The sequence below is a fragment of the Xiphophorus hellerii genome, chromosome 6, assembly GCF_003331165.1.
Source record: "Xiphophorus hellerii strain 12219 chromosome 6, Xiphophorus_hellerii-4.1, whole genome shotgun sequence".
Taxonomy (NCBI): Eukaryota; Metazoa; Chordata; class Actinopteri; order Cyprinodontiformes; family Poeciliidae; genus Xiphophorus; species Xiphophorus hellerii.
Window position 1 is genome coordinate 4,027,904 of NC_045677.1, and position 27,541 is coordinate 4,055,444.

The 27,541-nt window shown below is 43.6% G+C and overlaps 1 protein-coding gene and 1 pseudogene across 1 annotated transcript; one reads left to right on the forward strand and one right to left on the reverse strand.

The window, feature by feature from the left end:
• Positions 1 to 1,653: 1,653 nt before the first annotated feature.
• LOC116721876 (calcium-activated potassium channel subunit beta-2-like) lies at positions 1,654 to 27,004 on the forward strand (annotated as a pseudogene).
• LOC116721578 (keratin, type I cytoskeletal 9-like) lies at positions 11,857 to 20,016 on the reverse strand. The gene is made up of 2 exons (XM_032565422.1): positions 18,144 to 20,016; positions 11,857 to 13,841 (listed from the first exon to the last, which is right to left on the reverse strand). The coding sequence occupies exons 1-2, from the start codon at positions 19,795 to 19,797 to the stop codon at positions 13,564 to 13,566; spliced, it is 1,932 nt and encodes a 643-aa protein (XP_032421313.1). The 5' UTR covers positions 19,798 to 20,016; the 3' UTR covers positions 11,857 to 13,563.
• Positions 27,005 to 27,541: the final 537 nt, after the last annotated feature.

Genomic DNA, 27,541 nt, shown 5'->3' on the forward strand with positions numbered 1-27,541 from the left:
TGTTGAGGAAATGACTGCTTACAGAGAGTTAGAGGACAGAAAAATAGCTGGAAGGCCGAGAAGAAATAAACAAGCCCTTCATTATTCTGAAAGGCGGTTCGTCAAGCGAGCACACAGGGGTTGTGCTCATATTTATTCACTTAAATATCTGGTATAACACCAATACTTATTTATTGCTTGTTTGATTAAATTTTTTTTTTTACACTTTATTTATTTTATTAATTTCTTGAATGGATTTCTGTCCATTTTGTTCATGACATTTTTTTAACACCTTTCATTCATTGACTTATTTATTTTTATTTTATTGATTGGTTGATTGATTTCTATAAAAACATTTCATGATTGTCTCATGAAGTTTTTTTCAACTTTGCCTTTATTTGTTTGTTTATTTACTTATTAGTTAATTGAGTTTCAATAAAAAGTCCAATTTTTTTTTTTTATGACATTGTTATTAACTTATTTTATTAATTTGATATCTTGGTTGATTGATTTTTATAATTTTCTCCATTATCTTTGATGAACTTTCTACTAACTTTTATTTACTTATGTATTTTCTGTTGTTGATTGATTCATTAATTTCTATTTCAAAGAAATCATAATTTTTTTTGAAAGGTTTTTGTCAACTTTTTAAATGCATTTATGTATTTATTGGTTGATTGATTTCCAGAAAACCTTTTTATTATTTTATGGTGTTTTCATTAAATTAACTTTACTTATTTATTGATTGATTGATTGACTTCTATAAAAAATATTATTTTTTAATGATCTTTATATAAAATTAACTTTATTTTATTGATTGGTTGAGTTCCATACTGTTTTCCATGATCATTTCTGACGTTATTAACTTTTTTATTTTTTTTTTATTTGATTGATTTATCCTTCAACTCAGACGCCCTGATGCTGTTGTAAATTCCTAGTTTAACACCAAATGCAGTAGCAAAAAAGTAATATTGGATAGTACAAAAATGGTTACCATGGAAACTTAGCACAGATTTGTGGACAGACCATGCAAGATTTGGCAAGTGGCTCCGTTTGCTTGGGTCTGAGATGTGACAGGTGCTGCTCCAGCTCAGGTGAAATTTGATCTTCAGCCTCCAAAGAAAAAGAGAAACATATTTCTGTTTACTGCATACTTTGTAATATATTGCATCAAATATCGCTTGTTGCTTTTAATCCTTCATAACCTCTGCTGCCTGCGTTAATGCAGAATGCAAATAGGATTCTATCTGCAACATCTGCTGAGTGTTATGAAATGAATATAGCTTGTCAATAGAAAAGTTGTAACAACTTTTCAACAAAATAAATCATCTTGAAAAGGAACTTCACTGGCGCTAACCTGAAATCAAAGAAACAAACAAATGATAAACAAAAACAAAACTTGTGCTGCACTGACACCTTGTGGCCAAATTTAGCCACATTCGTGAGTCCAAGTGTTTGACATTGAAGTTGTTCTTTTGTGACATTTGAAGCCCGGGGGATATTTGAAATCTTAAAGTTCTGGCTTTGAAGCTGTGCCCTCCCTGCAGACCTCCTCATTCAAGTATAGAACTGGACGCAAACAGTCATGGTCACTTATTCAGAGTGATGTAGCAAGACCGGCTGGTTTTGAGCAGAACTTGCATTGTGGAGAGAACTCACATGACGGTGCTAGGTATGGCAGGCATCCCGATCACTTGGGGTAAGAGTTTAAACAAGTGGTGGCCAGCTGCTCTCCCTTGCCACCCAGACCTTGTTGGGAGAGCCACTGCTGACACTTGAAGTCCAAAGACCGGATTATCTCAACAGTCCAGCGACAGGAGGTGGAATCCCTCCGACTGTACGTATTACCACCTTTATTTCATTTTGGCTGACACTAATCACTTGGCACAGCTGGGGACTTATGCTTAGCTTTATGGGGATGTAGGAGGATATTAAAGCAAGCGCATGGCTGGAGATAGTGATCATAGATAAGTCAAGCCATTTACTGGAAATCTGCAGCTACATTTTTCAAACTAGCGTACTAAATAATTCAGAACAGGCTATTCTAGAATTCAAACAAATCATTTTGAGACACAAACATTTGTCAGGAGTCCGTTAAAACACCAGTATGTAACTCTTACTTTAAAATAAATAAAAATTCTATATATTTGTTGTCACTATGTTGTGACAGTACGAGACAGACAATCTGTGAAAAAAACCTAGCTCCTTTGCCTTCTCCCAGAGCTAACTAGAATCAACCAATCAGAGCCAGGAGGAGGGTCTTAGTGCTGTCAATCATGCCCTTCCTCACTTGTTCTCTACTAGCATTGCCTGGTCATAAATGCTAAGCCTAGTTAGCGATTATCAGACCTAATGACCACCGATGACGGCGCTTAAGCGACTTTCCTGTAATGGTGAGTTGTTTCTCCGTCCTTAACACATTTAACAACACGTTCACGAGGTTGATTGACAGCGCTAAGACCCTCCTCCAGTCTGTCGCAGGGAAACACAGAGACAGACAGGACAAACAATCATGCCCCCCCCGCATACCTAGGGAGAATTTAGAGAGACTAATTAACCTAACAGTCATGTTTGTGGATTGTGGGAGGAAGCCGGAGGACCCGGAGAGAACCCACACATGAACAGGGAGAACATGCAAACTCAGTGCAGAAAGACCCCGGGCTGGGAATCAAACCCAGGACCTTCTTCTACAAGGCAACAGTGCTACCAACTGCGCCACTGTGCAGCCTGATAGTTTTAACAAACATGTGAAAAACATATATTTTTTTGTTATAAAAGTTACAAAGTGTCTCTTTAAGCCACCACAGTTCAGCTACACTGATACTTTTTTAAAAGTTAGAATTTATTTGGTAATATTAGTATTTGCATTTAACTTTGGTTCAGTAAGATGAATTCTGTTTTTGAGTTAGTTTACCTGCTGAAAGACAGAATTTCTGAAACAGTCTATAGACCTTGATGTGGTTTTCCTGGGTTCGATTCCAGTCTTGGGTTACTTGCTGCTATTCCTGGCTCTTTCCAGTCAAATTACTGTTCAATACATGCCACAAAAGTCCAAAAAATGTACATGTTAGCTTTAGTATGTTACTCAAATTAATTATTTAAATAGCTCAAATAATTTAGGTAGATTGACAAAATAAGTTGTACATTCCAGTTGTCCTAAAAACTAACATCTGTATGGTCAACATTTAATCAAAATGTCGTAATTGCATGTATTTAATATTCCTCAATCCAGACAGATATTCTCTAATATATATTTGAAAAATACAAGCTACAACTGATCAACAGCACTTGTTGATAAACTGGAGAAGTTGGTGGGGTTTCCACTAAAGTGTTTCAAACTTTGACAGACCAGGACTACTTTGTGACACTTGGTACTTATACATCTGGGCAAACACAATTTAATTCTGGGGTTCCTCAAGGCTCCATTCTCAGTCCTGTTTTATTTAATCTCCCAGCTCAGATTATAAAGTACTACAACATCCCTAACCATCAGTATGCTGATGATAGGCACGTATATATCTCTGTTTTTGCATGACCAACAGTTCACAGCTGTGTTTGAGTCAGTGTGTCCATAAAATCAGTGAATAAATAGGTCAGAACTTCCTCCAGACTAAAGTAGTTAAGATATAAAACATTTTAAAAAATCATTGTTTTTGGACCCAAAATTGCAAGTATAGAGGTTATCCAGCACTTAATGGACTTGGTGGGGCTAAAAATCACAAAGCATACAAGAAACATAAATCTTACTTTGAACTCAGATTAAAATTTGATCAAACATAAAATGTGCTATTAAATCATCTTATGACAATCTTAAAAACATGGCAAGAATAAATGGTTTCCTTCCAAAACAGGTAATTAAAAAAATTGCTGCGTGCTTTATTTCAGACATTAAAGGTTACTGGAATAGTAGAAAATTTTGTAAATTAATAGAAAAAAAAAGGGTTTGGAAGCTTGCCTTGCTTGGCTCACAATGAAAGTCTGTCGCTAAAATTCTTGCTCCAGCACAGAACCACAAGTCCCACAACAGTTTCTGAATTGTATTTATTCACATACAACCCAAGTAAACACATCGCTCTTACCCTTCCATTCTGAGCACTTTGGCCCACGCTGCAATGGCTTATGGGCCTTTTCTGCACAAGAAAGGCATCTTAATAATAAGACAGAGCATAAAACTGATTTGAGCAGGGCTCTCTTTCTTTTGGCCACGCATGCAGATGCTTGCGGATTGTTGTGCAGAGAGTGGGTTTTATAGCAAACATGTCTGATTTTGTTCCGATGTGAGATGTGTTGCTAAGCTCTCAGCAATGCTTGGTCCCTTCTGCGAAATGTGGGGAAAAAAAGTGACATAAATGTGAAAATTAGTCATCTAAAAGACCCTTTCTAATTATTCTGCAGGTTGCTTACAGGATTTTATTCAGTAAGACAAAAACAAACAAAAAAAACCCAACAAATTAAGGCAGCTTCTTTAAATCAAATTAGGATCTGCAAAAATGTCTTACTTTTCTGGATGAACTACATGAGCAAACTGGAAAGCAATGCAATTAATATTATTCATATACTCATATATACATACAATTAACATTTAATGCACAGCAGTTAAGACTGAGTTCTTGCTAACAGTAACAAGAAGACTGAAAGAAAATAGTTTCAACAACAAAGCTCTCTGCTGAAGCAGTGGAAGGGGCCTCAGCGCCCCCTACGTGTGTGTTCTCACACAAAAGACGGCACTTAATTGAAACCCATTGAAGTTCCTAAGGTTCACTGATGAAACCCCTCGTTGAGTCTGCATGGAGACGAGGAGACGGAGAACTTTCCACACACTCCCTGTTCTTTCCGTCCAAATCCAACCCAATTTATTCATAAAGGGCATCTGAAAAACAGAAGTTAGCCCAAAGTGTTGTACGAAAATAAGGCAAAAAAAAAAGAATAAAAGTCGAGAGCAAAACAACACTCACCCCCAGAAACAAAGGCATTAAAAAGAACATCTCTATGCAGACCGGAGCCAACGCTATTGGAAAAAGATGTGTTGTTAAATCAAAAGAGACTTAAAGACAGGAAGCAAAGACGTCGGTCTAATGTTCAAAGGAGATGAATTCCAAAGTTTGGGAGCCACAACAGAATGAGCTTGTTCTCCTCTCAGTGGTCAGCTGAGGGGAAGGGAGATAACGCTGGAGTACGACCAATTCAATTCAATTCAGTCCGATACACTTATATCACCAGTTCACAACAAATGTCGTCTCGAGACACTTTACAAAAAAAATTATTTCAGTTCCGTCACGCATACATTCCTATTGGTCCTAGTTGTCAAACAGTGCAGCATATTTGGTTAATTATTCACAGTAGTTTAAACCGTTTCTATATAAGTGAACCCAGCAGATCGCAGTGAGCCATTGGCACATTGTCGACCGTAGATAACATTAGGTTGTTACGATCCACATCTCTGGGGAGCGGTACGGTGGCCCTGAAGAGCAAACCATGACAACAAATCACTAAACTGTGAGGATGTTGGTATTGTGTGTTTATTAGTTAATTTAGTCCCTGTGCTGTCGTGTCTAGCCTGACTGGTTCCAGCTGTCTCTTGTTCCCCTGTGTATTTAACCTCACCTGTGTCTCCTGCTCCCCGTTGGATCCTAGCTTGTCGTTCCTTGTCATAGTTCTCGTCATTGTGCTGGCGTTGGTCGTCATTGTATGCCTTCCTGAGTTAGCGATCTAGTCCGGTTCCTTACCTGCGTTTTCCAAGTGTTGTGAACCTTGCGGACTTCATTAAACTCACTCCTTCCTCTTACCCTGGGTCTCACCGTGCCTAAATCCTCATCTACAGACCACACTACAAATTGTAAAACACAACAGCATATTCAAAAACACAACAATATTAAGTAAGCACCTCTTCTGCTTTGTTAATATCATCATGTTTTCCTAATTTGTAGTTGTGCTTAGTTAATATCTTCTTGTTTTTGAATATTTTCTTGTGCTTTTCATTTTGTAGTTGTGTTTAGTTATTTGCTGAAGTGGTTTGCACTTCAGGGCCACCGTAGATCAGTGGTGGTCCTCACACCTCCGTCTGGAGACTGTCCCTCCAAGAAGGGCCCAGCAGTATTTGGTTGCAATTCACGGGGCAGCATAAGAAGTACGGCCCATTTTGGAGGCATTGATCAGAATCTTTTCTGCCACTGTTATATCAGGCGAGAGATACAAAGCTCTGGTAGTAAAAACCAACAGTCATAGTGTCATGAGGTGTGGTGAGGGTTGGTGAGGCAGACGCTGTAGACCCAGGTAGGATAAATTAATGGATTTAATGATGAATGTCCAGAATAACACAGTCCAAAATAACGGGCAGCACGGCCGAGCGGAAACCAGGGCTCGACACCGGTAGCAACCGTACAAAGGAATGGACACGGAACAACACGAACGCACATTAGACGAGGACCCGACGAGGAACAAAGAACACAGGTGGAGTTAAATACACGGGAGGGTAATCACAGAGACGAGACACACCTGGGAACAATCAAGGGGAGGACAGGACAACAAAGAGACGCAAGGACACAAAAAACTCTAAATGAACACAGAAAACACAGATCATGACAGTACCCCCCCCTCAAGGGCGGCTACCAGACGCCCAAAAAAAAAAAAAAAACCACAACAAGGGTGGGCGGAGGGGCGCCGGATGGGGGGCCAGAGTCCAGAAAAAACAAAAATACAACAAGGGTGGGCGGAGGGGCGCTGGACGGGGGGCAAAGAGTCCAGAAAAACAAACAACCCACCATCGTGGGCGGAAACACAAGAAGGGCCAAGAGTCCATAAACAAACAAAAAACTACCCACAGGGTGGGCGGAGGCAAAGGAGGCGGGAACCACGGAGGTGGTCCGGCGGTCGTCCGCGGCGGCGGGAACCACGGAGGCGGTCCGGCGGCCGTCCGCGGCGGCGGGAACCACGGAGGCGGTCCGGCGGCCGTCCGCGGCGCTGGAGGCGGGAACCACGGAGGCGGTCCGGCGGCCGTCCGCGGCGCTGGAGGCGGGAACCACGGAGACGGGAACCACGGAGGCGGGAGCCACGGAGGCAGTCCGGCGGCCGTCCGCGGCGCTGGAGGCGGGAACCACGGAGGCGGTCCGGCGGCCGTCCGCGGTGCTGGAGGTGGCGATGAGTCCCGGGGGCCGCCCACAGACGGCGACGACGAGCCCCCCGAGGCAGGGTCTCTGGTGGAGCACAGGGTGTCTCGGTCGGAACGCTGGGGGTCTCGGTCTCGGGTGGAACGCAGGGAGTCTCGGTCTCGGGTGGAACGCAGGGAGTCTCGGTCTCGGGTGGAACGCTGGAGGTCAGGGTCTCGGGTGGAACGCTGGAGGTCAGGGTCTCGGGTGGAACGCTGGAGGTCAGGGTCTCGGGTGGAACGCTGGAGGTCAGGGTCTCGGGTGGAACGCTGGAGGTCAGGGTCTCGGGTGGAACGCTGGAGGTCAGGGTCTCAGGAGGAACGCAGGAGGTCAGGGTCTCAGGAGGAACGCAGAAGGTCAGGGTCTCAGGAGGAACGCAGAAGGTCAGGGTCTCAGGAGGAACGCAGAGAGTCTGAGTCAGAACACAGGGAGTCTCGGAAGGAACGCAGAGAGTCTGAGTCAGAACACAGGGAGTCTCGGAAGGAACACAGGGAGTCTCGGTAGGAACACAGGGAGTCTCGGCCTCGGGTGCGCCGGCTGGAACGCCGGCTGATTCGGCCTCGGGTGCGCCGGCTGGAACGCCGGCAGAAACGGCCTCGGGTGCGCCGGCTGGAACGCCGGCAGAAACGGCCTCGGGTGCGCCGGCTGGAACGCCGGCAGAAACGGCCTCGGGTGCGCCGGCTGGAGGTGCCGGTCCCGGAGCTGGATCTGAAGGTGGTACTGGTGTGATGGGAGCTGGAGTGGACGCTGGAAGGAAGGCTGGAACGGATTGTTTTCTCCGCACGAACTCGTCATAAAGTTCAAACACGATCTCTAACACAAATGAATCCTTTCTGAACTGCTCGAAAAGAAAACAAAAATCCTCCTCGGAAGTTAACTCAAAAATGTTTGTAGGTAGCGACGATGTAGCGTGGGTGGTGGCTGTCGGGGTGTGAATCTGGTTCTTTAATTTATCATAGTCCGACTCCAGTCCCTCTTCCTCCAGCAGCAGTGGAGAGGGCAGGATCTCTACGTCCTTGTACAGATCCTTTTGCGCCAACTCCAACTGCTGCTGGATCCATTCCTCACGGTTATTTTGGGCCATGAGCGCCGCGACCTCACCTCGTTCTTGGTCGGGTCCTTCTGTCATGAGGTGTGGTGAGGGTTGGTGAGGCAGACGCTGTAGACCCAGGTAGGATAAATTAATGGATTTAATGATGAATGTCCAGAATAACACAGTCCAAAATAACGGGCAGCACGGCCGAGCGGAAACCAGGGCTCGACACCGGTAGCAACCGTACAAAGGAATGGACACGGAACAACACGAACGCACATTAGACGAGGACCCGACGAGGAACAAAGAACACAGGTGGAGTTAAATACACGGGAGGGTAATCACAGAGACGAGACACACCTGGGAACAATCAAGGGGAGGACAGGACAACGAAGAGACGCAAGGACACAAAAAACTCTAAATGAACACAGAAAACACAGATCATGACACATAGACAAAGTTTTGTCACCAAGGCAGTCTCTATGACGATCACAATAAACACTTAATAGCCAGATGGTTATTATCTAGGAAAAACAATAAAGGTAAAGCATAATGTGCATATTTCCACTATTCTAAACGTTCTTCCAAACTGCTGTACCCCCCACATGCGTTTTCTCTGCCGATGTCAAATAATTGTTGCTATCAGTAAAGAGTTTCCACTAACTCTCATCACAAAAACCCTTGGCTAACTCCCGGCTGCCTTCCACATATCAGCCAGTCGTTCATTTAAATCAAATTTATTGCTGTTATTTATGGGACCAACGCCGGACGGATTGAGACAATTCCCCCGTTTTCAAAATACCATCGCTGTGGACTCGATGACTACGTGTTGACAGCACAAATGTTGGGGATAAAGAAGGTCGGTATTCCACCCTTGACCTCATCAGCGTCAACACCTTCCCTCTCTAGCTATTTTGTTTGCCCTTTGGAGGATTTCTTTGTGTTAGAAATGAGATGTTGCAGGAGTCAATAGCAGGAGACACATGGGAAGAAATATGTACTGAAGCACAATTAACAACAAATTCTAATACATGGAGAGAATTCAAATGGAAAGTAATAGTCCGGTTTTTCAGAACGCCAGCAATAACCAGTAAAATGAACCCAACACAACCCAGTCCATGCTGGAGAAACTGTGGGACGCAGAATGCAAATCATACTCATATCTTTTGGGCTTGTCCTAAACTAAGTGTATTCTGGGAGGACATTTTTGAAGCTCTCAAGGTAATTTTTAGAAGAAATGTTCCAAAAACCCCCTTTGTGGCAATTTTGGGAGTAATACCCGATGGATTGGACAGGAAGGATGATAGATATCTTCTAAGAATCTTGCTTACAGCAGCATTGAAATGCATAACTATCAGATGGCTGAAGCCAGGACCTCCTACATATAACACATGGATACAAAAAGTTTGGGACATTCATTTGATGGAAGAAATCACATATTCCTTAAGGCTTCAAAAAACAGTTGTTAATATAAGGTGGAGCTCTGTCATACCGTTACTATTTCAGTGACACAATAACAGGATTGCCCTTTTGCACTTGTATGTTCTCTTGGGTCGGTCTAAAATACCATGGTGGGAACCACTTTAACTCAGGGAGGATTTAATCGTATGTTTTGTATTTTTTTTTATTTTGCTGTTATCTGTCTGTTGATTTCGTTTTGTTGTTTTGTAATCATTATTACATTTGTTAAGAACACCTACTGTCTCATCTCCTGTTGCCAAGTTGTAATGCAGATGACAAATGTCAGTAAGAGACGGAAGAATGTAACCTTCAACATGTGTTGTAAAAAATAAAAAAAAAATAAAGTTCAAAAAAAAAAAAAAAGAAATGAGATGTTTACCTGGGAACCACAAGAGTGCTTTCAAGGCTGGCAAAAAAAGCTTTATCCTCCACTGAATGAGCTTACCAACGAATAAATTGTGTTACACAGGCAAAATCTATCAAAGGTAAATTCTTATTTGACATTTTCTTGACTTAACTTACTCTGCAGCCCAGAACAGAGGTAATAAATGGGAGAGAATTCATTACAAGAGCCGAACATAAAACTGTAATTTTTCACAGGACTTTCCAGCAGTCTCGCCGCTGCTGCGCTTCGGCAAGTGGAGGAGCTCCAAGGTCATCAGGATAGATGTTTTTTGTGGCAGGGGCCAGAAATGCCGCAGAATCAGAGGAGGTAGGTGCTGTGTTCAATATACAGTATTTACACTGAGAAATGCAAAAAAAAAAAAAAAAAGAAATCTGTTTTTTCCACATTTATTAAAACTGTGACCATGTTGTGACAGTTTGCTAAGAGCCTGATAATCTGTGGAAAAAAATCAAATCCTCCCTGAGCTGCTATTGCTGTCTGAAGAAATACACCGGTCCCTGTCAAAAACAACCAATCACAGCCAGGAGGAGGGGCTTAGCGCTGTCAGTCATCCTCATGTTGTCCCTGCTAAAACCTTTTATCTGTTGTCATCAGTGGCTATGCTAACTATCCTTAGCATTTGTGGAAGACTGTTGTGGTAAACCAACTGTGGCTGAGCAAAAAGAAAGGGAGAAGGGTTGAGTATTAGTAATTACTAGTATTGATTACTAGTAATCAATACTAGTAATTGATACTAGTAGTATCCTAGTATCAATTAGGATACTACTAATTGACGATTAGTAGTATCCTAATCATCAATTAGGATACTCACCTAATCATCAATTAGGTGAGTATCCTAATCATCAATATTAGGATGATTGAGAGCTCTAAGTCCCTCCTCCTGGCTCTGATTGGTTGTTTGATTTCTGTCGTGAGTCCTGGGAATATGGCAACGCCACGAGAAGGCAGAGGAGCTCGGTTTTATTTGAACAGATCATCTGTCTTATCCCGACATAATGATAATTTTAACACATATGTTAAAAAACATATACTTTTAGAAACGTCATATACTGCAGCTTCAATGACCACTTTTTTTCTTTTTTTAAAAAAAATGTTTGTCTCTGTTTTTGCCTTCTAAAAAAACATTTTAAAAAATGATGCCGTTTAACCTTCTGCTCTTAGGTCGATTTACCAGAAGTTTCGAGAGGTGGATATTTTGGACAAGAAGAAAACGGTGACGGCTGTCAAACCCGGAGAAGACTGAGCCATTCTCCTCGGACTCGGGATGGTCCTGTGTTCAGTCATGATGTATTTTGTGTTGGGCATCGCCGTTTTACGCTCGTGTGCAGACAGGTACTGGTCTGGTGGTCACTGTGTCATAGAGGTGCATCTAGTAGAACAGAGGCACCTGGAAATAAAAGCATATTTCCAGGTAAGATGGAAATAAAACTTAGCAAAAAAAAAAAGCAGATAGCAACGGGGTAAAACGGAGAGAGATGAGCTACGCCACATGAAATAGTGATTGACAGCGCTGAGATCTGCCCTCTGGCTCTGATTGGTTGTTTCTAGTTAGTAGTAGGTAAAGGCAGAGGAGCTCAATTTTTTCAGATTATCTGTCTCAGATTCAAACTGTCCCTACATAGAGACAGTTTGAACAAAACAAATCGTGTTTTTTATGAAAGTTACATACTGCAGCTTTAAATAATTCATTGTTTTGTGCTGGCATCCATCGCTTCCAGGCCGACATCTTAAACCACCTGGTTCTCTTCAACAGGACTGAGTTTAACACCATAAGTGTCAAGGGTCACGCACTATTTGACCGGCAGTGATGTCAAACCCACAGGGAAACTGAAACGTTGCTCATATGGAGCTTAAGCCTGTAAACAAGATGGAGTGTCTGAATTACAGCTTAAACCTAAACGGTTTTGATGAGTCAGATTTAATAAAGTCTCAGTTCTTGAGAGTTCAATGAATTGTGCGTTTCTGGACTCCTGCACATTGTTTCCTACCCCCACCTCCTCAGTGACCTTACTGGAAAGCTAAATTGCGAGGAACGGTTTTGGCTTGTGTCACCTATCCAATCGGATTCCAACGTCAAATGGTTTCTGCAGACTTTTGGAGAGTTCTCCGGAGAGCGTCGGCAACTTACTGGACTCCTCCACTATATGCGTGATGAAGCATGAGAGTCTCTAGACCAGTAGTCCCCAACCCCCGGGCCAATTGGTACCGGGCGACCTGTCCAGGGTGAACCCCACCTCTCACCCGTTGACCACTGGAGAAAGGCACCAGCACCCCTCATGACCCCAACAGGAATAAACATGTAAGAAGGATGGATATTAAAATGTAAGCAAAAAGTAATAACTCTGAAACAGGAAGAACAGAGGAGTGAATGACGGCCTTTATTCATGCAACCCCTTCTGCAAAACACACAGTATTTGCATCTCTTGACACAATAACAAAACAAAAAGAATAAGACACAGTGCCACATGTCTTATTCTTTTTTGGGAGCTGATGGAAATAAGATGCAAAAGTTTGTATTTGACTGATGCATCTAAAAGTATTTCTATCAGGGAATATATCATAAGCATCAGCTTGCAGCAAGGACCGTCTGCTGAGTTTAGAGTTTATTACATAAACTGAGTTATTTTTTGTTTTGATGAAGGAGGATGCATCTGCCAGCGACAGTCACCCGTGTTAAGAGCAAATATTCTAACCCTTAAAATCGTTCCTAACCGAAAACAGTGTGAAGTCTTTTATTCGGTAAGCGGCTCACATCATTCACATCTAAGCTGGCACTGTTCATATACAATATTTAACTATTCCAGTAAAACAAACCAGCATCTGTAGTTTCACTGTGAGTTTATTCCAGCCTCACTTTGGGTTAATCAGGTTCTTGCTTGAAATGTACCACCTGTATTGATGTAGAGGAAGTAGCAGACCTGTATTACCTATTTCTTGTGTTGATTTATGGTCGCTCCCTGCAAGAAAAATACAAAACTCTAAAGTTTATCTAAAACTTTAGAGTTTTCAGATAAACTTTTACAAGGACTGAGAGTGACTCTCAAACCTTTTGTAAGAAGCAATACTATATTGCAGTGGTCCCCAACCCCCGGGCCGCGGACCGGTACCGGTCCGTGGACCAATTGGTACTGGGCCGCGGAAGAAATAATTAAATACTTCCGTCTCGGTGCGCAAACCACGCCCCAACCCCCGGTCCGCAGCAAATTTTCGAAGTCTTGACCGGGCCGCTTTTACGTTAAAGATTGGGGACCACTGCTATAATGAATCCAAAAAAAGGAACATAGAAGAAAAAAAACTTTCTCGTGTGCACCATTGTAGCCAGCTTTCTCTCAACTTTACCTTACCTTCTGTCGGGATTTGAGATTTTTATGTTTATTTTGAGTTCTCTGTGTTCTGAGTCCCTGTGCTGTCCTGTCCTCCCCTTGATTGTTCCCTGGTGTGTCTCGTTTCCTTGATTACCCTCTGTGTATTTAACTCCACCAGCCTTATTCCGCCCGTCAGCGCCTGGTCATTGCCACATGCATGGTCCTTATGCTGAACTACTGGATCCTGCGACTTCTGCACCTGGGGCTGGCAGAGTTGCAGCAGGAGGCAGAGTGGGAGCGCCTGACGGCGGTTGCCGTTCTGAAAGGCAACACTCTGCCTCCCAAGCCGCAGAGTCTCTCTGCCAGCCCAGACCCAGCGTCTCCGGAACCAGCACCTCCAGAGCCCGCAGCAGCGCCTCCGCGGCCAGAGCCTGCAGCAGCCCCCTCTCCTGCAGCTCCAGAGACTGTTTCTCCTGCACCCGCCATACCTTCAGCCGTTGCTGTCTCCGTGCCTCCAGCCCCTGCGTCCTCCACACCTCCGGTCGTCACCGCTACAGCTGCCGCTCCCACGCCCGCAGGAGCCGTTGCTCCTAAGCCTGCTCCAGCCCCTCGGCGAAAAGAGCCCACTCTCGCCTTCGCTCCGGTCCCCATGGTGAAGGGTTTCCAGGCGGCCGCCTGACACCAGGCCGACAGGGGGCGCGGCTGATGGCGTGGCCTGTCCCCGTAAGTGAGCCTTCGGGCCCAGTTAGTGGGTTCTCGGCCCCTTCAGAGCTTCCTAGTTCCTCCGAGATTCCTAGTGTCCCCTCCGAGCTCCCTAGCTTTCCCTCCGAGCTCCCTAGCGTCTCCTCCGAGCTCCCTAGTGTTCCCTCCAAGCTCCCTAGCGTCCCCTCCAAGCTCCCTGGCTTTCCCTCCAAGCTCCCTAGCATCCCCTCCAAGCTCCCTGGCGTTCCCTCCAAGCTCCCTAGCGTCTCCTCCGAGCTCCCTAGTGTTCCCAATGTTTCCTCGTCGCCCCCTAGGGCTCCTCCCGAGAACCAGCCTCCTAGTGCTCCTCCAGATTCTCCCAGAGACTCCTTGTCGCCGCCTCCTGTGGCGCGGTCCCTGCGCCGACATCGCCTGGCGGACCCGCCTCCCGCAGCCAGGCCTCTGTGCCGACGTCGACCTCCGGACCAGCCTCCAGGGGCCCGGCCCCAGCACCGACATTGCCCGCCGGACCCACATTTGGCTCCTTCCTGTGCCTCCGCCCACCCTGCTGGGTTGTTTTTTGTTGTTATTTGGACTCTGGCCCCCCGTCCTGCGCCCCTCCACCCACCCTTGTTGTGTTTTGTTTTTCAGAATTTGAGCCCTACACCGTATTCGTCCTGTCCTTCTGTGGCTTTTTCATAGATGTAGACGTACCCATTGCTGCAAACGTCAGCTGCACAGTCGATCGTTTCCAGTGATACCCGCTCATCCTCCGCCTTAAACACCAGTTCTCCACACATCAGATATGTGTAAAAGCTGCTGGTGTCAGAAGCAGTTGAATGTCTCCAGCAAATGACGGAGGACAGATGATATAACTGAGTTCCATTTTTTAAAGGAACTTCCAGGGCTGGGTCGGGTATCACAGGATGTCTATCATCTGGACTGTCTGACCATGGCAGTATCAGGGTCATCACATCCGTGTCATTAAAAAAGCAATCCCTCTTTTTGTTTGACTTGCAGGTGTCGCAACTTTCTGAAATTCCACTCCAATAATCCTCCAGAAGTGTTGATGTAGTGTCATTTACTTGTTCCTTTGGCAGAGGAACGACAGGACCAAGGTCACGAATAATTCGTGAACACTTCTGACAATGTTCACAGTAGTCAGTTGTATATAGTTTAGTGTTTGTGTAGATGCCACACTCCGCCAGATAGTGCAACATGTAAAACAACAGGACTCCTGGCCTGTCCTGATGTTTCACATCCTTAATCTTCAGAGTATCAATTAGTTCATTCTGAACAGCAAACACTTCATGTGCAGGAAAGTCTCTTCCTGGATGGCACATTGCTGTGAAGAAGCATCTCGCAAACAATGGTGTCGCTGAAAAAAGTTCAGAAATCTCCTCAGGATGCTGAGCCACAAACCTTCTGACAACAGTCAAATTAATTATGCTTTGCGTTGTGGAATTCATCCAACAGTTATAAAAGGAGTTGGAGAATTTGCAGAAATACATGGCTGGGTAAATATTTACATCCATGGCATCGAAATCGTTGGTGTCATTCTGATTTCCGTCTTCTGAGTTTTCTTCTTCAGAAGACGATTCCTCTGATGAAGAAAACTTATATACTTCTCCAAATTCTGGCCACGTATCCTCAGCATTTGGGCTTCCAGAACCAACTTCCTCATCCTTGGAGGAAGCATCAATGCTCTTAGTATAAATGCCTTCGTTATGGTCAGGGTCAAATTCAACATCATCTTCAGAGCTTTCTTCATCTGAAGACCATTCTTCTGATGAAGAAAGCTCAGACACTTCATCAAAATGTGGCACAACATCATCCTTATCTTTAGTGTCCAGGTTCTCACAATGGTCTGTGTGACTTTTAATTTCTGTGTCTCCAGAGAAGGTTTCAAATTCCAGCTCCATTTTGCTATCAGGAAGACAGATGCTTTCCAAAGCAGCAGTTTCTCCAGATGTCTTTACTGTCAAACACTTATTGATGGTAACTTCCTCGACTTTAGAGGAAGCATCGATGTCCTTCTGATTTTCAGGAAAAATGTCAAAACTCATGTACTTCCCTGTCTTAAACTCTACGAATTCTCCTGAAATTCCATCGTCTTTGGCAACAATGTCAAAACCAGAGTATTCCAATCTTCCATCTTCAGATGAGCTCTCTGTAGAAAGATCACTGTGTTTTACATCGTCTTCGGAGACAATGTCAAAATCAGAGGACTCAAATCTTCCATCTAAAGATGAGCTCTCTGCATAAACATCCTTGTGTTTTACACATTCTTCAAAGAAATCTTCAAATCCAAAATACTTCATACGTTCATCTTCATATGAGCTCTCCTTTGAAACAACATTGTGTTTTACATCGTCTTCAGAGACGACGTCAAAATCAAAGTGTTTCGAACCTTCATCAGTTGATCTCTCTGCTGAAAGGTCTTCATCTTTTATCCGATATCCCAGCAACTTTTCTACTCCCTTCGTAACAAGATACCCAAGGCCCCAACCGATAGTTAAAATCATTTTGACTGAGGTTGAAATGGTTTCTAAAATCACTGTCCGAAATCGTCTCTCTATCAAAGTGTTGTACCTCCAGTGTTGTGAAAAGCAAACTGAGAATTCTTGTATTCCAAATGATAATAATAATCGCTTGAACCTTTATGACATCATCGATGAGAACACCGATGACATGATGATGTCATGATGATGATGTCACACGACCTGTGTCAGGTTCTTGTTTGTTTTAGTTGCTATGGAAACACAAGGAGTTATGTATGAGATAAGACTACTGTCAATTAAAAATGCATGCGTAGGCATCTAAATTTGTGAATTTAAGTCAGTAAATGTGCATAAATGTAAGTTTTGTATTTGTCCTGTTTTTCAACTCATACGTACGTGTAACTTTACCTATGAGAATACTCGTAAACAAATAAATTAATACAAGTGTTTTTGATTGGTTTTATAGAGAGTAAGTATTTTTCCAGAAGTTAGACACACATCAGTCACATTTAGAAACTGGCTCTAAACCATCTGCTTGATCTATTTTGAACTGGGAGTGAGGAGGATCCTCTTCAACTTATCATGTCTCGCCTTAATTACTTGCTCTGTTCATAAGGAAAACATTGGCTGGCTGACTTCTCTGGTTTTCACTGCTTAGCTGCGTCATTTATATATTTCCTCTGTCCTGTTGTACAAATGGTTTTTTTAAACATTTTATCTCCAAAAATATAGAAATGTTATGGATGAAATAATGTGTTTACAATCATGAATTTAAAGTGTAGCAGGAAGCCGGAGCACCCGGAGAGAAACCTGCAAATTTCTTTTTGATATTTTATTCATGAAATGTAATTACAAAATCTATTTCTGACATTTTGTAATTAAATGTCAGAAATACATTTATTATTTCAGAGCCTTTTTGGGAAATAAAGGCTCTAGTGGCCTTTATTTTATAGGAGTAGACAGGAAAGTGGGTTATGAGAGAGGGGATTCAAACCCAGGACTTTGATGCTGCAAGGCAACAGTGCTCCCAACTGAGCCACTGTCCAACAGTTTTATTCTCAAAATTAATGTTTTATTAACATCTAAGGAGAATTTAGAGGCCAATTAACCAAACAGTCATGATGTTAGACTGTGGCAGGAAGCCGGAGCGCCCGGAGAGAAACCTGCAAACAGGAAACCTGTCTTAATCTTTTTACCCTTTGATCCCAGAAAATTTTGTGTCTCTTGTCATGAATGTTTAAGTAACTGAACTCAACAACACATGTTCTGTCCCAGTTACTGAAACGTCTCCAGCTTCAAAATGCTCGGTTATTATCTCATCAGGGATATTTTCTTCAACCAAATTAGAAATTTCTAGCTCCTCTCCAAAAGCACCTTAATCGCTTTCGAGAGGAGGGGCTGGAGAAACCATCACATTAGATCTTTTTACCCGGTCTTTGCCTACTTCCTTTCCTTTTGATAAAGGTAAATGAAGCCCCTTCTGAACATGATGATGTAGAAGCAGTCGTGATAGTTTGTGGACTCATTTTAAGCGATAAAAAAAAGAAAAGACGTTTGATACAAGACGGAACTACGAAATTTAACTACGAAAAAACATAACTCAACTAGAAATCATAGTGCAGCAAATAGAACCTCCAGCCCCTGCGTCCTCCACACCTCCGGTCGTCACCGCTGTGGCTGCCGCTCCCACGCCCCCAGCAGCCGTCGCTCCTAAGCCTTCTCCAGCCCCTCGGCGAAGAGAGCACACTATCGCCTTCGCTCTGGTCCCCATGATGATGGGTTTCCAGGCGGTCGCCAGCCAGGGGGCGCCAGCCAGGGGGCGCGGCTGATGGCGTGGCCTGTTCCCCGTAAGTGAGCCTTCGGGCCCTGTTAGTGGGTTCTTGGCCCCTAAAGAGCTTCCTAGTTCCTCCGAGTTTCCTAGCGTCCCCTCCAAGCTCCCTGGCTTTCCCTCCAAGCTCCCTAGCTTTCCCTCCAAGCTCCCTAGCTTTCCCTCCGAGATCCCTAGCGTCTCCTCCGAGCTCCCTAGTGTTCCCTCCAAGCTCCCTAGCGTCCCCTCCAAGCTCCCTGGCTTTCCCTCCAAGCTCCCTAGCGTCCCCTCCAAGCTCCCTGCCTTTCCCTCCAAGCTCCCTGGCTTTCCCTCCAAGCTCCCTGGCTTTCCCTCCAAGCTCCCTAGCGTCTCCTCCGAGCTCCCTAGTGTTTCCAATGTTTCCTCGTCGCCCCCTAGTCCTCCTCCCGAGAACCAGCCTCCTAGTGCTCCTCCAGATTCTCCCAGAGACTCCTTGTCGCCGCCTCCTGTGGCCCGGTCCCTGCGCCAACTTTGCCTGGCGGACCCGCCTCCCGCAGCCTGGCCTCTGTACCGACGTCGACCTCCGGACCAGCCTCCAGTGGCCCGGCCCCAGCACCGACGTTGCCCGTCGAACCCACATTCGGCTCCTTCCTGTGTCTCCGCCCACCCTGCTGGGTGCTGCTCAAATCTTTCATCTTCAGATGAGCTTTCTGAAGAAACGTCACTGTGTTCTACATCGTCTTCGGAGAGAGTGTCAGAATCAGAGGACTCAAATCTTTCATCTTCAGATGAGCTTTCTGAAGAAACGTCACTGTGTTCTACTTCGTCTTCGGAGACACTGTCAGAACCAGAGGACTCAAATCTTTCATCTTCAGATGAGCTCTCTGAAGAAACGTCACTGTGTTCTACTTCGTCTTCGGAGACACTGTCAGAACCTGAGGACTCAAATCTTTCATCTTCAGATGAGCTCTCTGAAGAAACATCACTGTGTTTTTCATCGTGTTCAACGAAATCTTCAAATTCAAAGTAATTATGTTGTTTATCTTCAGATGAGCTCTCTGCAGAAACATCAGTGTGTTTTACATCGTCTTCAGGGACGATGTCAGAACCAGAGGACTCAAATCTTCCATCTTCAGATGAGCTTTCTGAAGAAACATCACTGTGTTTTTCATCGTCTTCAGCGAAATCTTCAAATCCAGAGTAATTATGTTGTTTGTCTTCAGATGAGCTCTCTGCAGAAACATCCTTGTGTTTTACACATTCTACAAAGAAATCTTCAAGTTTAAAATTCTTGTATCGTCCATCTTCAGATGTGCTCTCCTTTGAAACATCCTTGTGTTTTACATCGTCTTCGGCGACGACGTCAAAATCAAAGTGTTCTGGACTTTCGTCAGTTGATCTCTCTGCTGAAAGGTCTTCATCGTTAATCCGATATCCCAGCAACTTTTCTACTCCCTTCGTAACAAGATACCCAAGGCCCCAACCGATAGTAAAAATCATTTTGACTGTAGTTGAAAGGGTTTCTAAAATCACTGTCCGAAATCGTCTCTCTATCAAAGTGTTGTACCTCCAACAGCGTTGAAAAGCAAACTGAGAATTCTTGTATTCCAAATGATAATAATAATCCTTGAACCTTTATGACATCATCGATGAGAACACCGATGACATGATGATGTCACACGACCTGTGTCAGGTTTTTGTTTGTTTTAGTTGCTATGGAAACACAAGGAGTTATGAATGAGATAAGACTACTGTCAATTAAAAATGCATGCGTAGACATCTAAATTTGTGAATTTAAGTCAGTAAATGTGCATAAATGTAAGTTTTGTATTTGTCATGTTTTTCAACTCATACGTATGTGTAACTTTACCTCGACGTGTTTTGCGTTCAGAGATGCTCTTCTGCATACCTCGGTTGTAATGAGTGGTTATTTGAGTTACTGTTGCTGTTCTATCAGCTGGAACCAGTCTGGCCATTTTCCTCTGATCTCTGGCATCAACAAGACATTTGCACCCACAGAACTGCTGCTCACCGCATATTATCTCTTTTTCAGACCATGTTCTGTAAACCCTAGAGATGGATGTGCGTGAAAATCCCAGTAGATCAGCAGTTTCTAAAATACTCAGACCAGCCCATCTGGCACCAACAACCGTACCACATTGAAAGTCACTTAAACACCTAATAAAGTGGCATATGTGACATAGTAGTGTCAGTACTTTAACAAATTCTGACAGTTTCAGAAAGCTCAAAGTTCTGACATTTTTCAAAAGATTTCCTTTTGATTTCCTTTGATTTCTTCCCAGTGGCCGGTGAGTGTATGTGCAACTGTCCTGTGTGTGAATTCATTTGCTGTATTACCTATTTCTTGTGTTGATTTATGGTCGCTCCCTGCAAGAAAAATACAAAACTCTAAAGTTTATCTAAAGCTTTAGAGTTTTCAGATAAACTTTTACAAGGACTGAGAGTGACTCTCAAACCTTTTGTAAGAAGCAATACTATAATGCAGTGGTCCCCAACCCCCGGGCCGCGGACCGGTACCGGTCCGTGGACCAATTGGTACCGGGCCGCTGAAGAAATAATTAAATACTTCCGTCTCGGCGCGCAACCCACCCCCCATTCCCCCGGTCCGCAGTGAATTTTCGAAGTCTTGACCGGGCCGCGTTACTAAAAAGATTGGGGACCTCTGCTCTAGACTGTTCAGAGCATGCACCGAGCTTCTGAGGCCGAAGCAGCAGTGGCTGAGTGCTGTGGCGGAGCAAACGGAGAGTTTGGTAGCAACCAGGATCCCTTCAAGATGGCTGCAACCTCACCATGCATATACCGGCCTGAAAAATAAATTAATGTGAAACTCTTGGGCTGCTGCTACGTGCTTCCTGTCCTGCCACTGCTAGGACTGCAAGCCGAAAGATCTCAACAAGCAGCTGAAACAAACAACAACCTCCATGCTCTGTCCTCATGCTCATAGAAATCAGCATGTGTAGGTGTACTGAGAAATGTATATTGAGAAAGTACTCTGGGCCCAGAAGGTAAAGGCAGAGCAAAATTGACTAGTAAAATATAAATAATAGCTCAAGCTAGTACAATATTTTAATCTCTTATCCTGCTTTACGTTTAGATAAAGTTTTAAACCTGAAGTGACGTAAACGTTGACTTCAAGCTCTACCGTTAATAAGGAGAATTTGACTGCAGTATTCAATGTTTAACCCAAAGAGGGCAGCACTGAGATGGTTTGGGGCCAAATATTAAATAAATTAAATAAAGTGACCCGAAAACGTTGCATTTTTTTCACTGTAACAAAAAAGAAGCACCTTTAAGAAACCAATGTATGCAATTTCTTAGCAAAAAGGTTGATTTGGGGTTTAGTTATTCTTTAAGATTGAAACACGTTTCATAAGACAACACTGAATATAAGACAAGCTACCTGATTAACTTAGCAATAAAATTATGTTGAATAATTGACAGATCTATTTACTGCTTCTTATTGTTGCAGATCAGCTTTTTTTTTTTTTTTTTTTAAAGTCAACGACTTTTCACCCACTTGTCAAAATTTGGGTTTTACTTCCTCAGATGGGCATGGAGATGACCACCAGGGGGCAGGGCTCCCGCTCTTTTCTTCTGTCGTTAAGTTTGCATTTTATTTTGATCTTATGGAAAACATAAAAAAATATGGGGAGGGGGGGGAACCATATTTATTAAAACTGTCACCATGTTGTGAAAGTATAATTTACAGATAATCTGTGGGGGGTGGAGGGGAGCTGACCTCCTCCAGCACCACCCAGTGCTACAACTGAGGCCTGCAAAAATGCACCAGTCCTCCAGCCAGGTTGAAGGTTTTAGTGCTGTCAATCAATCTCCTGTACTCGCTGCTCAATGTGCTAATGACAGAGAAACAACTTACCGTTAAACAAAACCCGTTTATCCGTTGTCATTGGTGGCTCTGCTAACTGGCCTTAGCATTCGTGGCAGGCTATGTTGTGGTGAACCAGCTGTAGCGTAGCTGAGCATGAGAGTGATTGACAGCGATAAGACCCTCCTCCTGGCTCTGACTGGTCGTTTCTGACAGTATAAATTAGAAGAGATAACCTCTTTTATATGCTCTCATGAAATAACGATAATTTTAACAAGTAACCAAAAACATATACAGTATATGCATTTATATTATTTTCTCATAAAAATTACTTACCGCAATTTTACATCTAGTAAAGGATTTGTTTCATCCAGAAGAAGATGGGAGAAAAACAAATTCCTACCTTGAAGGACGATCACCACTGGCTAAAGTTAACCTTGCCTTCCTCCAGTTGTTTTTCTTTTCCGCATTTTAAAAACAGTTACTGTTTTCTACTGTAGGCAAGATACTAACAACTCTCAATTTTTTAAAAGAACCTTACTTGAAAATCAGTTTTTGTTGTTTTTTTTCTTTGCCCCTTTAGGCAAAGACTTACAAGTAACACAACCTGAGATAACCGCCTTTATTTTGTCTTGATACAGTGTGTGGACAGAGGAAGGGACGTGTGCTGTCATCAACGCCACGGTCACCGGGGGTCATGACCTGTTCATACAGTTGCGGGTCAGACTGCGTGAGGGTGTCCAGGTTCCCCTGTCTGCAGGTGTATGTGAGCGTCAACAACACGGGTCGAATCGGCCGTCTGTCGCACAACGAAGAGACGCAGGACGCCAGCTCTGAAGGAAGTCCAGCGCCAGAGAAAACACCGCGACTGGCTGTGAGTCGCTTCAAATGTTGGCAGGAGGAGTCGACATGCTGGCCACAGTGACAGACTCACTCCAACCACTGAGCAGAGAGGGTCTGTTGGTTCCAGGTGGCGCAACTATGTAACTTTCTGAGGTGAATGTGGGCTCATCATAGGTGCACCGTGTAGGCCATTGTTTTGTTTTGGTCCCACTTCAAGAGCAGTGCCCCTATATAGTGAATACCAACTTTATGTGCCGCTACAAAAACTTTAGCTATATTCCGCTAACATCGAAATATCGCAACTTTGCAATTGCCGTGTTTCCGTTGAATAAGAAATGCCAATAAAATCACACATGAAGTGACAAGTCATTAATATGCAACTCCATCATCCTCCGACTACTTCCTGTTATCTTCTTCTTTGTGGTTTGCGCCAGTAGCTGCATTTCCATTACAAATGTGCGCAAAACTGTGTCGATATTCCGCTAATGTCGAAAAAGCAAAAATTTCCAATTGTGGTCTTTCCAAAAATCTTTTAAAAAATATGCGGCCATATTCCTCATACCACTTCCTGTCGACTTCTTCATCTTTTCCACTGGTAGTAACATCTGGTTGTTGATCATGTGACTTGTGTGATGTGAAAGAAGTGCTTCCACTGCAGTTTTGCGAACTACACTAAATCACTACATTGTATCGCCAAAACTTTAAATTATCGTGTTTGCATTGGGCAACTGTATTCTCGAAATGTTAAATTGCTCAATTTTATGTTCTTAAAATGTACAACAGCAGCTAATTCCACCAGTTAGTTCAGCGATAACTCATTAGAAACATGCCACGCCATCATCCTCCAACTACTTCCTGTCGTCTTCTTCGTTTCTGCCAGTGGCAACGTCGGACTGTTGATCGTGTGACTCGCCATATGCGAAAAATATTGCTTCCATTGCAGTTTTGCCAGAAACCAATTTCAATGTGACCCAAAAAGAGACACCTCATCCTAGCGCCAAACTTTTTTTTGAAATTGAAAAACGAGTTGGTTTTTCAAAATTGGCAAATAAATTAAACAAATCTATTCTTAAAATGTCAAATTGTGCAACTATACGGTGAATGGAAAAACACAGCTGTACGAGTTAACATTCACTGTTGCGTAAAAAAACCTGGCCAACCAAATAAACGTTTCGCTCAGTGTAACCTGCCGCCCTTTGCTTGCCTTGCAGTGTGTCTACATCCCCCGGTGCCAGAAGGACAGCGCGGCCAACCGCGCCGTCATCGTCAACGTCTCCCAACACCTGAAGACCAACCAGCACGCCTCCTGCTACTACGACCCCAGCGAATAGCAGGACGCGGTCCTGCTGACTCGGCTCTATGACCACAGCTCTGTCTTCCACACCCTGTTGTGGCCCTCTTGCACGCTCAGGTGGGGGCCCTCATCGTCGTCATGGTGAATCTCACGCACTACGTCTCCAGACTTTGCGAAGAGGTAGGGAAGCTCAAGAGGTGAATGACATGCGGCGGCTCTCAAGGTCACGAATGTTGGGTGATAGACATGTAAAGAGGATTTTATTTTATTTTTAATCTACAGCAAACTTTGCCGTGACCTTTGGCAGACTTTCCTCCCTGGCTGAGACTCTGAAAACTTCCACGGCACTGCAGCGAGGATGTAGCTTGTTTAGAGAAGCGGACTGGATGTTCCTGGCCGGAAGCTGACAGACATGGAACTGGCTGTTCCTGACAAAACAGAGATCTTTCTTTTGCCTGGTTTTAAAGCTTTGCAAAGCATCTGCGAGGACGTGTTTAATCCAAGCACTGCGTGAGACTTCAGAAAGAAAGAAAAAAAAAATGTCCTGGAGTGACCAGAGTTTTCTCCAGCTGCACTGAGCGTAGGATAACAATGCGCTGCCGCTCCCCCCACCTGTTTCTCTGCTCTGCCACTCACGCATTGGAAGCTAAAGGAGTCCCACCCATCACTCATTCAGACAAGAGACAGATTGAGACTGAAAGCTTTTTAAAGCGAAGCTGTGTTGTTTTTCACTCAAGGTTATCCTCAGAATCTCTTTCCAGGATATGGCTACTTGAAGGCTCTGACATATAGGAGAGTAAAATATTAAAATATCTTTGAGGAACCTCCTGATGGTTTATTGAAGTCTCATCAGCGCTTTCGCGTCCAAGTAGGACACAAAGTAGATGAGAGAAAACATCTTTAAATCACTGACCTGCGCTAACCTGCCTCAATGCGACAGTGTTTATAAAACGCCTCGTTGTAGATGCTTTTTTCGGGTTTTGAATTGAACAAAACTAAAAGTGTTTAAACGACAACAGAATATTGGATGTTTACTCTCATTTTTCAGTGTTTGTCATCATTTCCGCTGCTTTTTCTTAATGTCTCTGTTACTCATTTCACTCATCCAGATGGATTAGGACTAGGGATGCAACAATATAAAAATTGGTACCGATTCCGATATTATTATTGATGTCATGGCCGACATAGCATTTTTATTTTTTTTAACCTGTATGTCAGAAGGCCTGCATGTGCCCCTCAGCAATAATATTTAGCTAAATATAATAAGTTAGCTAAATAAACTAGTCTGGCTGCCCTCAGTCTAATAATGACTCTCAGAGCTTTGTAGCTGTTGTGCAAGAAATATTTTTTCACATTTTTGCAAAAAAAAAGAAAGAAAAGAAAATAAGTTGTCTGTTTCTCTCATGTGGTGCTGGTGGCCTGCTCCAAGACATGGCTGAACAAGTTTTAGCTTATATCTTTAAGAAAAACTTCAGTCCGTCCCAAGAGCTTGGCCTTCCACTCCCACATTCAGCCTGAATGAAGCCATATTGCAAAAAAATAAATAAAAAGTTGCTTGACAGGACAGCAAATACTCACAGTCAAAGAGTGTGTCTGGTTGTGGTTTAGTTGTAATCAATGCAGGAACTGGAGGAACCAAAGCTGCAGTGATCACTGAGAATTTTTCTGCAGGAGAAAAGCAGCTAACTTGTTAGCTGGAGTAAAACTGATGTGTGCAGGACTCTTTGTTGTGGATTTGCACACAGACTCTTGTGGATTGCTCTGCAGAGCATGGGACAGTAGCTGACATCTCTGCTTTCGTTCAGATGTACAAAGGTGGTCCCTCAGCAACAGTTTTCTTCCCCCCCCCCTCTCTGCAGATGGAAATGTGAGATAATAAGGAAATTACTCATGTAAGAGGAACTTGTTCATCCTCTTGCAGCCTAACTTCAGCAAAAAGAAATAAAAGTGGTCTAGTTGTTCAGCTTCTGTGAGTCAAAACGGGAAACACGGGTAACGGATGTCGATCCTGTGCTGTACTACTGTTTAGAAAACGTGTGAGAAAATTACAACATTTCACCCGTTTTTCTTAGTAAGATGGATGGAAAAAATGCTGCACGTTCGCAGTTGACAATAATCGCCCCACTGTTGTCAACTCAGTGACTTTCTTGCTAGATTTTGCAACATTTCAGACAAAAAACAAAAAAAAAGAGTCAGGCTTTTTTAAAGATCTGTAATCGGCGATCGGCCAGAAAACTGCAATCAGTGCACCGCTAGTTCAGGCTGAGTTCCTGCTAAAGGAAAACATCGCCCCATACGAGAAAGCTATCTGCTGAAACAATGGAAGGGCTTTCAAAGCTGGAAGCCTGGAAAACAGGACATAAATAACAAAAGAAGTGAAAAACAAACGGTCAAAAATGGAAGTTGATACCTCTGAGTGAGCTGCGAGGAAGTGGGTTTTTTAACCAGAAAAGCCAAATAAACCATCATCAACAAGCTAAACAGAAGAAAACACGGATATGCTTGGTTGAACCAGATGACAAGACGCATAGTATCCATCCATCCATTGTTTTCTGCTTCTCTAAGATCAAGTTGTGAGGCCAACGGGTCCAAAGAGGGAAACCCAGACATTTCTCCAGGCCAGAAAGGAAACGAGAGTTCCTCTAGCGTGATCTGGGTCTTCCCCCGATTACTAAAGCACGTTCTGTTCAAGGTTCTACTCTGCAGGAGCTGATTTTTCAGATCCGACATAAAAGGGATTTTTAAATCTAGAGAACTTGCTGTGACCTGTAGCAGACTTCCCTTCCTGGCTGGGGCTCTGAAAACTTCCACGGAGCAGCAGCGAGGATGTAGCTTGTTTATAGAAGCCGACTGGATGTTCCTGGCCGGAAGCTGACAGACATGGAACTGGCTGCAAGCAGGGATTTTCCTCCGCATGGCTTCAAAACGCAGTGAGGCATCTGAGAGTAGCACTTTACATGTGTGTCTAATTATCATTTAACACAGTTCTTCTCTAGTCACATACACTGTAAAAGGGTTATATATATATTTTTAAAATCCAAGCCATATGTGAGATTTCAGTAGTAGTGCCCAAAGTTCTTTCCCGGCTGTACCCCAACCAGACTGTCTCCCATGCAGCCACTGGAAGTCATCTTACAAAGTCACCAGAAGTCACATCATTAGTCACTGACTAAACATCTTTCTCCCCGAGTGACTCATTATTGGTGTACTTATAAGAGAAAAAAAAGAAACATGACTTGAGAGTCTAAATATAATATTTA

Excerpts from the sequence above, each read along its gene's own strand:
- LOC116721578 (XM_032565422.1), bottom strand. The coding sequence starts at position 19,797 with ATGATTTTTACTATCGGTTGGGGCCTTGGGTATCTTGTTACGAAGGGA. Across the intron at positions 13,842-18,143 it reads GGAGGACGCAGGGGCTGGAG|GCACGGAGACAGCAACGGCT; the intron begins GTTCTATTTGCT and ends CAGGGGCTGGAG.